Raw genomic sequence first — 13,527 nt, 5'->3', positions numbered from 1 at the left:
GGCAAGGCAGGCCCCAGTCAAAAACCATGGCCTCACATCACCAGCTCCCATTCCATCCCACCCCACTCTCCTCTTCAGCAAATACACCAGAGGCCTGCTGTGTAGCAAAGCCTTGCAGATGCCCGACATTTACAGAGAAGGCATGTAGCACAGTGTTCCCAGCAATGGTACAGGACTAGAGGCCTCTGTCCTGCTGCCATAAAGAAAGCAGACGGACCCAAACCCTCACAGCAGCTCATCAAGTGCTCCAGCACATTCCCTCAAACACTTAACACGCACCACGGCTCTAATCTCAGACCACAATACAAGACAGGTCCTCAGTCCCATTCAAGAGCCTTTCAGACCCAAGTACCATAAGGACCTACTTCCTAAAACTGTGGCTGAACCTGTAGGCACAGCATAGGCCTGGCAGACACAACATCCAGGGACTCTGGGCATGCAGGTGCCCACCCGTGTCCCTGTGTGCGTGTGTGTGCGCGCGTGTGCGTGCAACCGGCAGGCTCAGTCAGGCTGCTGCTGAGAAGCTCCTCCTGTCCCTCCCACACCAGCTGAGCAGCAGCTTCCCCTGGATGCTGCACAGCCACCCCCGGGAAAGAGGGGCAAGGGCTCTTCTCTCCAGAGACAAGAGCACAAACATCTTTGCCCACATGGGCACGTTTTAGGATGGCATAGAAGGGGGGGCACCTTTGGCTCAGCACCAAACAGGCTGTGACACAGCCAGACACCCAGCAGAGCAGGCTTTTCCCCACCAAAACCCCGAAGCCAGGCGGTGGGACAGTGGGGCTCAGGGCTCAGCGGGGAGGCGGCCACCTTGACTCTCCCCTGCAGGCAGTGTTCCAGGGGCCGGCCAGACGGATCATCTGTGAAGAGGGCAAAGCCAGAGTGGGACGGATTTCTCATGCCTGTCTCCTGGTTCAGCCGCTGGAGGAACTCATCAACTGTGGAGGAGCCGTCGAAGCCCACCACCTGCAGGGGAGAGGACAGCCCCAGGGGGGCTTGCTGAGGGACGCCCACTAGGGCTCGCGGAGGGGTCTGCATCCAGAGGTGGGAAGGCTTGCCTAGAAGAAGCAAGGGCGGGTGCAAGGGCCAAGGAGACGTCCGTTCTGTATTCACACGCGAGGGTGCATGCCTCAGGGATGAGCCCGCCCACTGGAGATGAACCCGGCATAAGCTCTGTCTGCCCTTTACTCTCGCTTTTTTGGAGGCCCTTTCATGCCATCTTCTTGATCAGTGTCTCAGTTTCTTGTTCACACATGGGTTCGAAGCTGTCCTTCCAGGACATCAAATAGTGGAGCGCTTTTGTGATTCAAGCTCCTCCCTCCTGCCACACTGGCACTAACCCCACTCCCACCCCGAAGTCCCAGGCCCATTCTTTTGCTGGTTTGCTTGGCAAGAATTTGCCAATCCTCGGAGGCTTAGCACCCGCCTGGCCCTAAGGTGCTCCCCTCTGGAAGAGACTCAGGACAGGGCACACGCCCGCCCTCACCTGGTAGGTCCCGTTGGCGAAGTGCACGGGGATGCTGAAGGGCAAGGAGTGGTGGAAGGGGTTCCGCTGCAGGATGGACAGCACTTCCATGCGCGACGGCCGGGCTTCCCGCTCCCCCGTCTGCAGGGTCCGCTCCACGGCCCGCTGGCAGTACGTGGCATACTGGCCAGTTTCATTTCTAAAAAGACAGGTGAGGAAGGGATGCCATGGAACCCACAGCTCCCTGCCGCCTTGGTTCCCCGCCCAGACCCGGCCAGGACCATGTCAGCCGCTGAGGCAGGCTGTGAGCCAAGCCCTGAAGACGGGCGTGGGATATTAACTTGCCATTTAGGGCCTATATGAACATGGCCACAGAGAATGACACTTTGGGAATAATCCGGAGGCAACAGCCCCCACAAAACATCCACACACACGTGAACTGGTGTGCAGAAGCCCAGGCCCGCCCAGACCTCCACGTGTGTGTGTGTGTGTTTACAGCCACCGGTGAAGCCCCCATGGCCACCGAGCAAGTCTCAGAGGGTGGGGGGCTCTGACCCCGGTTTCCCTGTGACACTGAATCATGCCACAGCGGGAGTGAAGGGGCAGCGGGGAAACGGCGCTCTCTCACCTGGGGTCTGCGTGGCGCTGGAGCTGCTGTTGGATGTACCAGAGGAAGTGGTGCTGGGGCAGGAAGAGTGGGGCGCACAGAGCCAGGAGCTGCCAGCACTGCAGGGCACAGGCAGCGTGGGGTGAATGCTTGGCCCGCAGGCCCCGCCTCAGGGCCCTGAGCTGCAGAGCCTCCGGCACCCTCTCTGAACCCAAACCGGGGCCCCCACCTTCTCTGGGTACCAAAGCCAACTTGGTCAGGCTTTGACCAGAACAGCAGTCACACAAGCTGACGGCACACAGACTCATCCAAAGGGGCACAGGGAGGGCAGCTGTGCCGAGGCGGCTCTGAGCATGCCCACTGGCTACCAGGCTCAGGATACCTGCGTAGTCACCTCCTCCCATTTCCCGCTCCTGGGCAGCCCCGGCCAATGGCTCCTGTCCGCTCTTCACCGGGGAGCCCTACCTGTGTGAGGGAGTACTTCTGAGGCGGGCGGCAGCTGGTCTGCTTCATGAGTTGGCAGTAGATCTCGCTCTGCAGCTCAGGGTGAACCAGGCAGACCTGCAGGGCCCTCTGGGCCAGGGACACATGGTAGTCCACAGAGGCGGCTTCCACGGGCACGTTGATGAAGAGCTGGCAGCACTGGCAAGGACATGACAGAGGGCACTGGCAGGTGTGGAGACAATGAACAGCCTGGGCCGCCCAGGGCTGGGGAGGGGGTGGGGCTTGTTCACAGGGAGAATGTTTCTAAGAGGGAGCACTGCCTGGGAGCACTGTGCTTGCGGGGAAGGCTACCTTGGGCTAGAGTCTTTCCTTCTTTAAATGTTTCTATTACATAAGCAAGACATAGTCCTTTTCTAAAAAGAATATTCGAGACAGGCACAAAGAGCATTCTAAAAGAGGCCAGAATCCCTCAGGTTCAGAAACAGCACAGGCCTGCCTTTTCCTGTCCCGCTTCATAGGCTGCCCCAGGCTTGGGAATGAAGGCCCAGAGCTTCCGCCTCCCTGTCCTACAGGACGTGGAGGGGACCCTGTGAGACTCTGCCCCTCCTCTGAGACCCTTCTGTGGGCCACCCCCTAACTGCATGTTCTCACCCGAGGATCACCATGGGGGGCAGAGCTGCATGGGGCAGAGCCTGGGCACATGGCGAGGGCGCCCCGCCCGGGGGTGGGCCTGGGCTCCGCTCCCACTTTACCTTGAAGAGCTTGAGGGCCTCGGTCTGCAGGGCGTCGGAGGGCAGGGTGGTGAGGGACGTGTGCAGCCCGTCTTTGCTGTAGCACAGCATGGGGTCCCTCCAGAGGGGCGAGTCTGCCAAGGCACAGCAGCGGAGAGCAGCAGCCGTTACCCCTGGGCGGGAACTCTCCTCCCAACCCACCCCTCTGATCTGCGGGGAAGACGAGGGTCTAACTGTCTGGGGTCCACGGTGGTGCTGGGCTTACACCTAGAGGGTGGGGCTCACAAGCACAGCTCACAGGAAGGCGGCTACTGCTCTGCTCGTGGGGCTGTCACAGGGCGAGTGTGCGAGGCGTGGGCCTCTGAGTGCAAGCCTGTGTGTGCAGGGAGGCCCGGCCCGCAGGGTCAGGCCTGGGCGGAGGGGTGTGTGCCAGCCTGGAATAAACAAGCTGTGGCACTGAGTGGAGGGGGGTGTGGTGTGTGCTGTCAGTGCCTCCGGCTCCTCAGAATCAGTAGCAAAATAAAGACCCAGGGACCCAGGCTCAGGTGAGGCTTTGCTTATTACAACTCTCACTATAGATTCGCCAGCGACCTCCTTCATCAGTCCTCTCCCCGCCAGCAAGGCTGCAGGGAACAAAGTACAACACTGGCCCAGGTCACTGGGCAGCCTGAGGGGTCACCTCAGGGCCTTCATCGGAGACAGGGGCCCTGGAGCTTGGGACAGGGATGCCCTTCTGCGGCTCCGGCGGTTTTAAAACAGCGTCAGGGTCCAGCAGTGCTTTCTTTGGGTTCCTGACCAATTCCCCAGCCACCGCCCTGCAGCCCAGGCGGTACGGCCCTGCTGCCTTACCTGGGTCTCCCTCAGCATCCATCAGCTTGCCAATGAGCTGCTCATAGGCGGTCCCCACCTTGGCGCTGCTGCCCCCTGCGGCCACGGTGAGATGATACAGCCACGTGTCCTGGAAGAGGACGGAAGGCCATCTGCTGGGGCTGGGTGGGGAGATGGGGCAAGAGCTCCCAGGGGCTTCCTTGAAGGGGCCACACCCAGGGGGGGCTCAGCTGGCTTGGTGAGCAGAAGTCCGGGACACCCGTGTCTGAGAGGAAAGACCTGGGATCGAGTGAACACGAACCCAGGTTTCTAAGGTTGTGGTTCTACCTCAGGGAAGAGATGGCCACTGGGAACAATTCAATATAAGGAATATTCCCAACCAGGGACTGCTAGCTGCCAAGATGTCCAGGAAGGAAATAAATGTGAATGTGGGGAAGATGGGGGGGAAGAGAGAAGGGGCGACGAGAAGCACAGGTCCCAGCGTGGCCTCGGGGCCTGGCCGCCCTTGCCTTCTCATGCTTGGTGCCAATGAGGAGGTAGGTGGGGCTGTGCTCCGGGGGGTGGATCACCAGGGTGCAGTGGGAGGAGAGCAGCCGCCCGGTTCCTCCGGCCTCGTAGTCCTCATCTGAGTCGCAGGATCGGTCGACTTCCTCTACGTGTGCGTCCTGCACAGGCAGGTGGCCCAGGGGTCGCTGCAGACATGAGGCTTCTGTGAATGGGAGAGCTGGTGCGGGGCGTGGGGTGGGGGAATAGGGGACTCCTCTCTCGGAACCCTCGGCCCTGCAGGGCTGGGAATTGTGCATGAGGACAGATACAGGAGGAAGGGGACGAGAGCTCGCTGGCTGCCTGCTTGGGGAACTGTGGCCTGACCCCACCGTGCCGGGGCCATGCTCTGCGGAGGGAGCCCGCCAGCTGGCTTTGCACTGGCTGTGGGGTTACGGGGTAGAAGGGAAAGTGGAGCCCCAGGAATGGGGTCTGGGGGGAGAGAGAGCGGTACTGTCGGAGGCCGGGAGTACCTTGTCCTCGTGGCTCCGGTAGTAGTAGAAGGTTCTCCCGACGAGAGCGCACCAGACCAGCTTGGAGTGGCCATGCTTTACCTGTGAGGCAGAAACGAGCCGGCATCACCAGAAGCTGGGGGCCCCGAAGTAAATCCGGGCCTGGCAAAGGGAAGCCACAGGGAGGCAGACGTCAAAGCCCCTGGTCAAGCTCAGGTCCTCAGTGGAGACGCCAAGACTCCCCGAGGGAACCAGCCCTTTCACAGCGAGGGGCCGCAGTGGGCCCCAGGGCATGCCCCGTCCAGGCCAATGGGGGTCCTGTCCCAGGAATGTGACGGGGAAGAGCCTGCATTAGCAGAGGCTAGAGTGGTAGGTAAGCTGAGAGGAAGGGAAGGGCAGGGAGGCCAGTAGAAATGGTGTGGTGTCCGCAGGCGCACACAGAGGGGACTGAACAGGACGCAGAGGCAGAGAGAGCTGCGAGCACCCACTGAGCGCGCTCTGACAAGCCGCTCTGCCTCCTGGCGGCTTTGGGTCCAGTTCCCGTGCTTCCTTGTTAATGTCCTCTCTTACTTGGGGTTAACATGTGCTTCTCCGCTCTTTGCAACCAGAAGAGCCCTCACTAAAACGTCTTCAGGGCAGGCCTGGGATAGTATACGTTTTTTAAGTGGCCACACCTACCTCGCTTAGGTCCCAGCTTCCCACTATTCATACTGGTGGGTTCTGGTTGAGGTGGGGGACCCCTAATGACCTCAAAATGGGCACATTCCTCAGTCTTGAGAACAGCTGTTGTTCTAACAGCCGACCGTGTTTCCAGGGAACCATTCACCACCCCTGTGTGGTCAAACCGTGTGTGAGGCCAACCAGCTAGTCCCTGTGAGGAAATCCCTGGAGGAGCTGTGGATCAGGAGGGGACCCAGTGCCCCTGGGCACTCCCGCTCCTGAATCCCGACTCTCAGAAGGCCCACCTTCCTCCCCCACCCGCCGCAGCCATACCTTGGTCAGCCAGCCCTTCACCGTGGGCTTGGTGCCCCGCTGAGGCAGGGCTGGCGGCCCCAGGGCCTGGACCTTCAGCAGCCTCTGCAGCACTCGGATCCACTCCTCCAGCAGGCAGGGCGAGTCCGCCGTCAGGTAATAGGTTTTCTTCTCGGAGACGAGCTGTGCAGGAGGGGGCCGGGGCGGGGCCGGGAGACAGGAGGGTAGAATAACAGAAACTGGCTCTGGGTGGCACAAACCCCAGCACCCACTGGCCTTCCTGCTCCTCCCTGGTACTCGCCCCTCCTTTTCCTCCTCGTCTCGCTCTCCCTGTCTCTCCTTCCTTCACGCTCACAGTCTGTGTCCTCTTCCTTCCTCGGACTCACCAATTAGGGTCACACCCAAGTGTCTTTCACTCACGCCCGTGTGGCCCCACCTCTGTAGCCATCACAGCCACATCCAAACCAGCACCTCTCTGCCTGCGATTCTAGCTGTTAGGACCCTGCTCACCTGGAAGGTCTGTGCACCCTCCTCTCGAACAATCTGGCAACGGGAGTTCAGTTCCACTTGGCCTTGAGGTTTCCGGATGATATCACTCTGTAAAGAAAGGCATGATCCCACTCTAGAGCGGTGGTTCTCAGCCTTCTGGCCCTTTAAATACAGTTCCTCATGTGGTGACCCAACCATAACATTATTTTCGTGGCTACTTCATAACTGTAATGGTGCTACTGTTATGAATCGTAATGTAAATATCTGATATGCAGGATGGTCTTAGGCGACCCCTGTGAAAGGGTCGTTCGACCGCCCAAGGGGTCGCGACCCACAGGTTGAGAACCGCTGCTCTAGGTCATGGCTAAGGAGAAAGGGATTCCACGCTTTCCTGGGCTATGCATGGCGGGTAACGTGTTCTGCATCCTGGTTCTAGCCAAATGGAGCAATGGTCAGACATGGGTCCCTCGGACCCAGCTCAAAAAGTGTAGATTGAGCCTTTATTTCTTTCCTTTTTTTAAAAAATTTTAAAAATACTTTAAATTACAGTATACAGTAGGTCCTCGGGCTACGTCGGAGATCCGTTCCTACAGAGCGACTTAACGATTTAGCCGTAAGTCGGAACCCACCTACATAAGCACCTACGTCACTCACATGGAGCACAGACACAGCAGTAATGAAGTGAAACAGTAAAAAAAATGTAAAAGAAAGATAACAATTCCTGACTTTACTTGTGGTAAATAAATAATAAAAACCATAAAGCACCTATGTACATACGTCGAAATGACCGAACTTTTTTTTTTATACATAAATGGGAGATGGTGACGTAACCACGAAATGATGTACGTCAAGTCCGACGTAACCGCGGCCTGTCTGTGCAGTCAATAGAACTTTGTATTAGTTTCAGGTGTACAGCGCAGTGGTTAACAATCACAGGCCTCACAAGGTGCTCTGCTGACATTTCCAGCCCCACCTGGCACCACACACCGCTATTACAGTATCACTGTTCTCCCCAGGCCAGTGGTCGGCAAACTGCGGCTCGGCAAACCGCGGCTCTCGAGTCACATGCGGCTCTCTGGCCCCTTGAGTGTGGCTCTTCCACAAAATACTGGGTCTTCCACAAAATACCGACTTCTGTGCATGGGCCACGAAGTTTCAATCGCACTGTACGTGCGTGCCCACACGTGGTATTTTGTGGAAGAGCCACACTCAAGGGGCCAGAGAGCTGCATGTGGCTCGCGAGCCGCGGTTTGCTGACCACGGCCCTAGGCTGTACTTTACATCCCTGTGACTGTTTTGTCTCCCATCCAAGTACCAACCAGGCCTGAACCTGCTTCGCTTCCGAGATCAGACGAGATCGGGCGCGTTCAGGGTGGTATGGCTGTAGACCCTGTGACTGTTTTGTAACGACTAATCTGTACTTCTCAATCCCTTCACCTTTCTTGCCCAGCCCCCTAACTCCCTCCACTCAGGCAACCATCAGTCTGTGCTCTGGATCTTTAAGTCTGTTTCTGCTTTGTTTGTTCGTTTGTATTGTACTTTAGATTCCAAATTTAAGTGAAAACATGTGGTATTTGCCTTTTTCTGACAGACCTTAGCATAATACCCTCTAGGTCTATCCATGCTGCCACAAATGATAAGATTTTGCTCTTTTTAGACTGAGCCTTGAAAATTGGGTCCAAAGCCACCAAATTATTACTAAGCTATAAAGCCCTTAAATTTTTTCTACTACATCCTTTATATCTAGTGTGGCAAATAAGTGGCTCATATGTCACCATTCCCATTGCCAGTGCCACTGCAGACATTACTAATCGATCAAAGCATGCCTGCCTATTGAGCAATCCAGGCCCAGAATCCTTAACAAGGTGTTCGAGACAGCCACGGCCAATCAATGAGATTTGCACGAGAGACAGGCCTTTTTGCCCTCCTTAAAACATTAACATCGGTTATTAATCAGGGAGGGCCTGTCAAAATAAGTCCCCATGTCCAAAGTTCCCTAATTTCGAACAGTGTTAGGAAGGATGGGGAGGAGGCAATGGGCTCTCCTTTATTAAAAATATGTTTTTATTTTTTTTAGACAGAGAGGAAGGGAGAGGGAGAGATAGAAACATCAATGATGAGAATCATTGATCGCTGCCTCCTACACGGCCTCTACTGGGGATCAAGCCCACAACCGGGCACGTGCCCTCACCGGGAATAGAACTGTGACCTCCTGATTCAGGGGTCAATGCTCAACCACTGAGCCACACTGGCCAGGCTGGGCTCGCCTTTTAGAACAGTTCTTTTACAGAACCAGGTAAAAGAAATCAGCTTCTGAAGGAAGGCATGTCCAAGCCACCTCATCTAGCATTGCCTTTGTCTTCTCAGTGCTTGACTTCACTGGGAGAACCAATGACCAGCCTCATGGTCTGTGTGTGGCTCAAAGCCTCTCCCACCTGCCAGACCTCTGCCCTCTGGCATGGGCCACCTGCCACTCTTCCAGCTCTCCTCACACAGTCCTGGGGCTGGGTGGGGTCCCTCAGATGACAGTCCTGTGGAGGAGGGTCTCACCGGGGACTTGTAGTACAGGATCTGTCCCTGTCTCAGGACAAACCAGCGCCTCTTCCACGTCTTCACCCGGCTGCCCATTTTCAGCAGGTAGCCTGACTTCTCCAGAGACTCCTGCTGGGTGGAAGGGTGCAGAGGGGGAGGGCGAAGAGGGGGACTCACTGAGGTGTGGACGTCACCCAGGCCCACGTGGCCCAGTTGAGTCACTGCTCTGTCACCAGTTAGGAAAAGAAGATTGAGTGCCTACTGTGTGTATTTTCAGGGCACTGTGTCCTGCTAAGGGTTCAGAGAGGACTACATCAAACCTGGGTGGGCCTGCTGGGGGAGAGTCCTGCTGGCTGGGGAGCACACCTGACCATGAGCAGGTGGCAGGTCAGGGGCTGCACAAGGGAGAGGCTGGCCAGGGGAGGGGCCTTCAGGAAAGGGCTGGACTGGCCTTTGAGGTCAGCCTTTCCCTCACAGATGAGCCAGGAGGAGGAGGACGGCCACTGAGGCAGCAGGGAAGGGAGAGGTTTGGGGGACAGTGGGCACATCCATCAGGCTGGGGCGGAGGGTTCGGGGCGGGGGAGATGCAGACAGGGCAGCTCAGTGGTGTGGAGCAAGGGCTGGGGATGGGATCTGGCTTTACTGCTGGCTCCGGAGTAGCATGGCTCTGAGCCTCAGGCTTCTCATCCACAAAATGGGGTAACAACCCTGAGAGGATGTGAGGACCACTGAGACAGTACATGAAAAGCACGGAGCACGGTGCCTGGCACACGGTAAGGACTCAGGAAACGTTAGCTCCCAGCATCCCAGCGTCAGCGTGGAGCTGAAACGAGGGACTCTGTGTAGCCCCTGGGGCTTGGCGGGCCACAGTGTGCCGAGGGTCCCGGGCAGGCAGCTCCCACCTGCCCCTCCTCAGCCCCACCCGGTGGGGCCGCCCTCCGCTCACCCTGCCCAGGCTCGGCCCCTCGGTGGAGTAGGATGAGGTGCGCTGTAGTTTGTGTTCAGGCTCTGAGTAGTCGCTGTCCAGGGAGCAGGCATCTGGGGGGATGGCGTAGTCGCCCTCTGAGCTCAGAGAGGACATGGAGACACCTGGCCCAGGGGGAGGATTCGAGGCCTGTGTCCCATGCCAGCCAGCCCCAGCGCCTCACCCACCCGGGACCCCCGCGTCTGGGGCTGAGGGTCACGGCAGAGCTCAAGCAGGGACCCCATGCATGACTGCCCATGGGAGGAGGTGAGGGGCCCCTTGTGGTCCACACCCCTCAGCTCCCCTGCTCCGTACCTCTCTTGATAGCCCGGGGGCTGCCTAGTCCACTGGTCTTCCTGGGCTCAGAGCAGGGGACCGAGCTCTGGAAACTCGCCTGAGAGCTGCAGTCGTCATCGGACCCAGAGGACTCGTCCACAAAGGGCACGGTGCTGATCTGCATGACTCTCTGCAAGACAGGCCCTTCCCATGCGGCTCAGGCTGCAAGACAATCCCCACCCCCGACCTGCACTCGGCTCCAGGTGCTCAGGGGGGCCAGCACAGCCTGTCTGGGCACAAGGACACACCACCCAGCCAGGCCACCCACCAGACAACTGTCCCTCCCTGACCTTTCCCCTTGGGCTGATGGTGGGGGAGGGGGGCACACCATCCTCTGTGGTCCCTAAAAGAGCTGCCCCATCCCAGCTGAACACCTAACCACTGTGACCCCTACTCCCTGCCACTAGGGGGCCAGAGAGCCACACCACAGCCCGAGGGTGAGGACGGGAGCTTCACCAATGTGTGGGGACGGGGAAACCATCTCCACTGACAGACATTTACTAAGATTGCTGGGCTCGATGCTGGTGAAACTGGGGAGAAGGCTCTCTGTAGTGGGATGAAGTTTTTGTAGAAGGCAATTTGGTACTGCCTGTCAAAACTTAAAGCCCACCTCTAGAACTCTGTCCTCCGGAGATACGTATACGTAAGTGCAGAGAGAGATCTGCACAATGATGTGCATCACACCACTTACTTTAGAGAAAAACAGAGGTGTGTCCTAAGCTGTCCATCAGTGGAGCACAGGTTAAGGTAGCTGTGGGCACCTGCGCGAGGGTACTGGACAGCCCTACTAGGGGAGGTACGGCGGGAAGGCCTGGCACCCGGCTGGGTGAACAAGCAAGGGGTAGAATGCATGTAGTGTGACCCCGTGTTCATGTACGTGTGTGTGCAAGTGAGAGATAGCGCCTATTTGCGAACGCATTTGTGAACACAGCAGAGGGCCTTACAGAATAAACACCAGACCATGTATGACAGCCGCCTCTGGGCTGGGAGTTCGGGAAAAGCACTGTGGGGGGAAGCTCCGCTTTTGGCTTTTTATTCTTCTATAAAAAGCTTTACGAAGTATAATTGTTATGATTTCAAAAACTAACCATAAAAAGAGACAAAAATGCATATAAAACATGTTGCACTTTTATCTGATTTTTGTTTTAAAAAGTCTGGGGATGTACCGAGTTTATATGGGAGTGTATGTTTGAACACATAAGAAGTTCTAAAAGGAGCCCCACCCCCCAGGACACGCGTGTGACAAGAGGGGGGGAGGGGGACGGGCAGGTGGAGCAGGCATAGTTTAACCTTTTACTCCTTCCTTTGCCCACAATCATATTTATTCAAATTTTTGTAAATGTAGAATTTTTCTACTAAAAGTCTGATAGAGATAATAAAACTAAAATGACATATGGTGTGGGCTGCGCTTCTTGCCCAGAGTTGTGTGTGTGCAGAAACCTGACCCTGGGGCCCCACTCCAGCCGCTGACTGGACAAGGAGCCTGCGGGGGGGGGGGGGGGGGCGCCGTCCTTGGAGAGCAGCTTCTTACCCCCTTCAGGACTGTGTAGACAGGCACCGTACAGTTCTTGTAGACAAGGCCCGAGAAAGGCCCATGGGATGAGAGGGAGGGAGGCCTGGAACCTGGAGGGGCGGGGAAGAGGGACAAGATGAGCTCCAGTGCCCTGGCCCAGGACGGGGTGTGGGGACAGCAGAGGGAGGAGGAGGAAAGCTGCAGACGGAGTTGCCGGAAACAGCACTCTGGGGACAGATCTCAGGACAGGGCTGCGGCCTTCAGTCCCACTCTGGCCAAGGTGAGTTCCAGTCACGCGCTACGGGGCGCTCACAGCCTGTGGGGCCGCCGTGGCTGGCCCGGGACTCGGGGGACAGTGGTGGGGATGGGCCTCTCTCAGGGGCTCACATAAATCAAGGCACTGTGCCCCTTCCACCCACAGCCTTCACTGCAGTGCAGGTAGGAGGCTGGGCTGGGGGACCCCTCCTCTGAAGTCCCCTCCAGCTCTCTGATTGGCTACAACACTGTTCAAGGCCATGCCCACCAGCAGGTAATGGGCTGAATCTGCCGTTTCCTTTTCTCTCCAAGGCGGCCCTGGCTGTGTGATTTCACCTGAAACTCACCTGTTGGGGGGGGGGGTGGGGAGTGGAAATGGGGTGCCCGGTGACCAGAGCCCTGGGTGTTGCCCAGACGCCTCTCTTCCCCGCACGCCCACCCTGCCCACCACGGGCACCCCACTTGGCACTCACCGAAGCAGGTGGCACTACTTCGGGGAGGTATGTCCGAGAGACACATGCCTGACGTGGCCACAGCATAGATGCGGCTCTCCTGGAATGAGAAGGCCCAGGAGGGTCAGAGCCCACGGCTACCCCACCCCAGCCCCTCCTGGGTGTGGAGAAGAGCATGGCTTTGCAGGCACCCAGGCTCAGCCGCTCACAGGCGGAAGAATGGGGCGAGTTACGGCATTTCTGCGCCTCAGCCCTGAAATGGGGGTAATAGACTCGGCTGTGTGAGAATCCAATTAAGTTATTAATGTGAACATCTAACACCTGGACTATAACCAGTGCCCAACAGCTTCTCACCTCTCTGACCCCTCCCTTCCGGGGGCGGGGGGAGACTCCCAGGGGAGGGGTCCGTGGCCTGACCCATTTCACAGCTCTTGGGTCTCAGGCTCTCACCCCCAGAAGTGGGGTGCTGACCACGAGGAAGTCAGCCCCGAGGCGAGGGCATGACCTTGTGTCAGTCAGTTTGGAAGCTGGGACACATATTTCCTCTACTGTAATAGTGTCACATCATGGCTAGGCTTGGGTCCCACCCACAAAGCCTGTGCACCTCACTCAACTGAAAACCCCACGTACAAGGCACACAAGGGTGTGGATGGGGAACGCCCACCCTCAATTCTAGCCTCTCCCCTGCATGGCCCCGCCTTCTTTTGCATATCTCTTTTCTCCACTCAAGATAAACAGACAACAAAGGCCCCCTCAGGTGACTGGTGAGTCACCAGGACCAGAGAAGGTCAGCTCAGGGGGCAGGGCCGTAGGGCTTGAGGCACCTGGGGGGGAGGGCCGGGCTGGGATGAGATCCCCGGATAAGGGATAAGGGCGTGGGAAGGGAAGGGAAGACGCCGTGAGGCAGTGAGGGTGCCCCACCAGGAGCTCTGGGGAGGGGCAGA

General features: G+C 57.7%; 1 protein-coding gene across 7 annotated transcripts in view; it reads right to left on the bottom strand.

Annotated features, from left to right (window-relative positions):
• Nucleotides 1–13,527, bottom strand: part of PLEKHH1 (pleckstrin homology, MyTH4 and FERM domain containing H1) — a 52,200-nt gene that overhangs the window by 7,593 nt on the left and 31,080 nt on the right. For 4 of the 7 annotated variants that reach the window (XR_004967727.1, XR_004967728.1, XM_036310557.1 and 1 more), the window contains exons 8-22: nt 12,605–12,683; nt 11,895–11,986; nt 10,343–10,493; nt 10,010–10,152; nt 9,082–9,192; nt 6,553–6,639; nt 6,064–6,225; nt 5,092–5,172; nt 4,585–4,767; nt 4,097–4,205; nt 3,269–3,381; nt 2,538–2,780; nt 2,094–2,191; nt 1,487–1,664; nt 811–966 (exon numbers count right to left, since the gene is read on the bottom strand). Coding sequence is in view for 5 of the 7 variants with exons in the window: in XM_036310557.1 (XP_036166450.1) it covers nt 811–966; nt 1,487–1,664; nt 2,094–2,191; nt 2,538–2,780; nt 3,269–3,381; nt 4,097–4,205; nt 4,585–4,767; nt 5,092–5,172; nt 6,064–6,225; nt 6,553–6,639; nt 9,082–9,192; nt 10,010–10,152; nt 10,343–10,493; nt 11,895–11,986; nt 12,605–12,683 (1,986 nt within the window). In the remaining 2 variants the exon portion in view is untranslated. The remainder of the gene's footprint in view (nt 1–810; nt 967–1,486; nt 1,665–2,093; nt 2,192–2,537; nt 2,781–3,268; nt 3,382–4,096; nt 4,206–4,584; nt 4,768–5,091; nt 5,173–6,063; nt 6,226–6,552; nt 6,640–9,081; nt 9,193–10,009; nt 10,153–10,342; nt 10,494–11,894; nt 11,987–12,604; nt 12,684–13,527) is intronic. The other 3 variants (XM_036310573.1, XM_036310583.1, XM_036310547.1) reach the window with 3 other exon arrangements.

This window comes from Myotis myotis, unplaced genomic scaffold (genome assembly GCF_014108235.1).
Source record: "Myotis myotis isolate mMyoMyo1 unplaced genomic scaffold, mMyoMyo1.p scaffold_m19_p_1, whole genome shotgun sequence".
Lineage (NCBI taxonomy): Eukaryota > Metazoa > Chordata > Mammalia > Chiroptera > Vespertilionidae > Myotis > Myotis myotis.
This window is presented reverse-complemented; position numbering and strand designations above follow the sequence as displayed.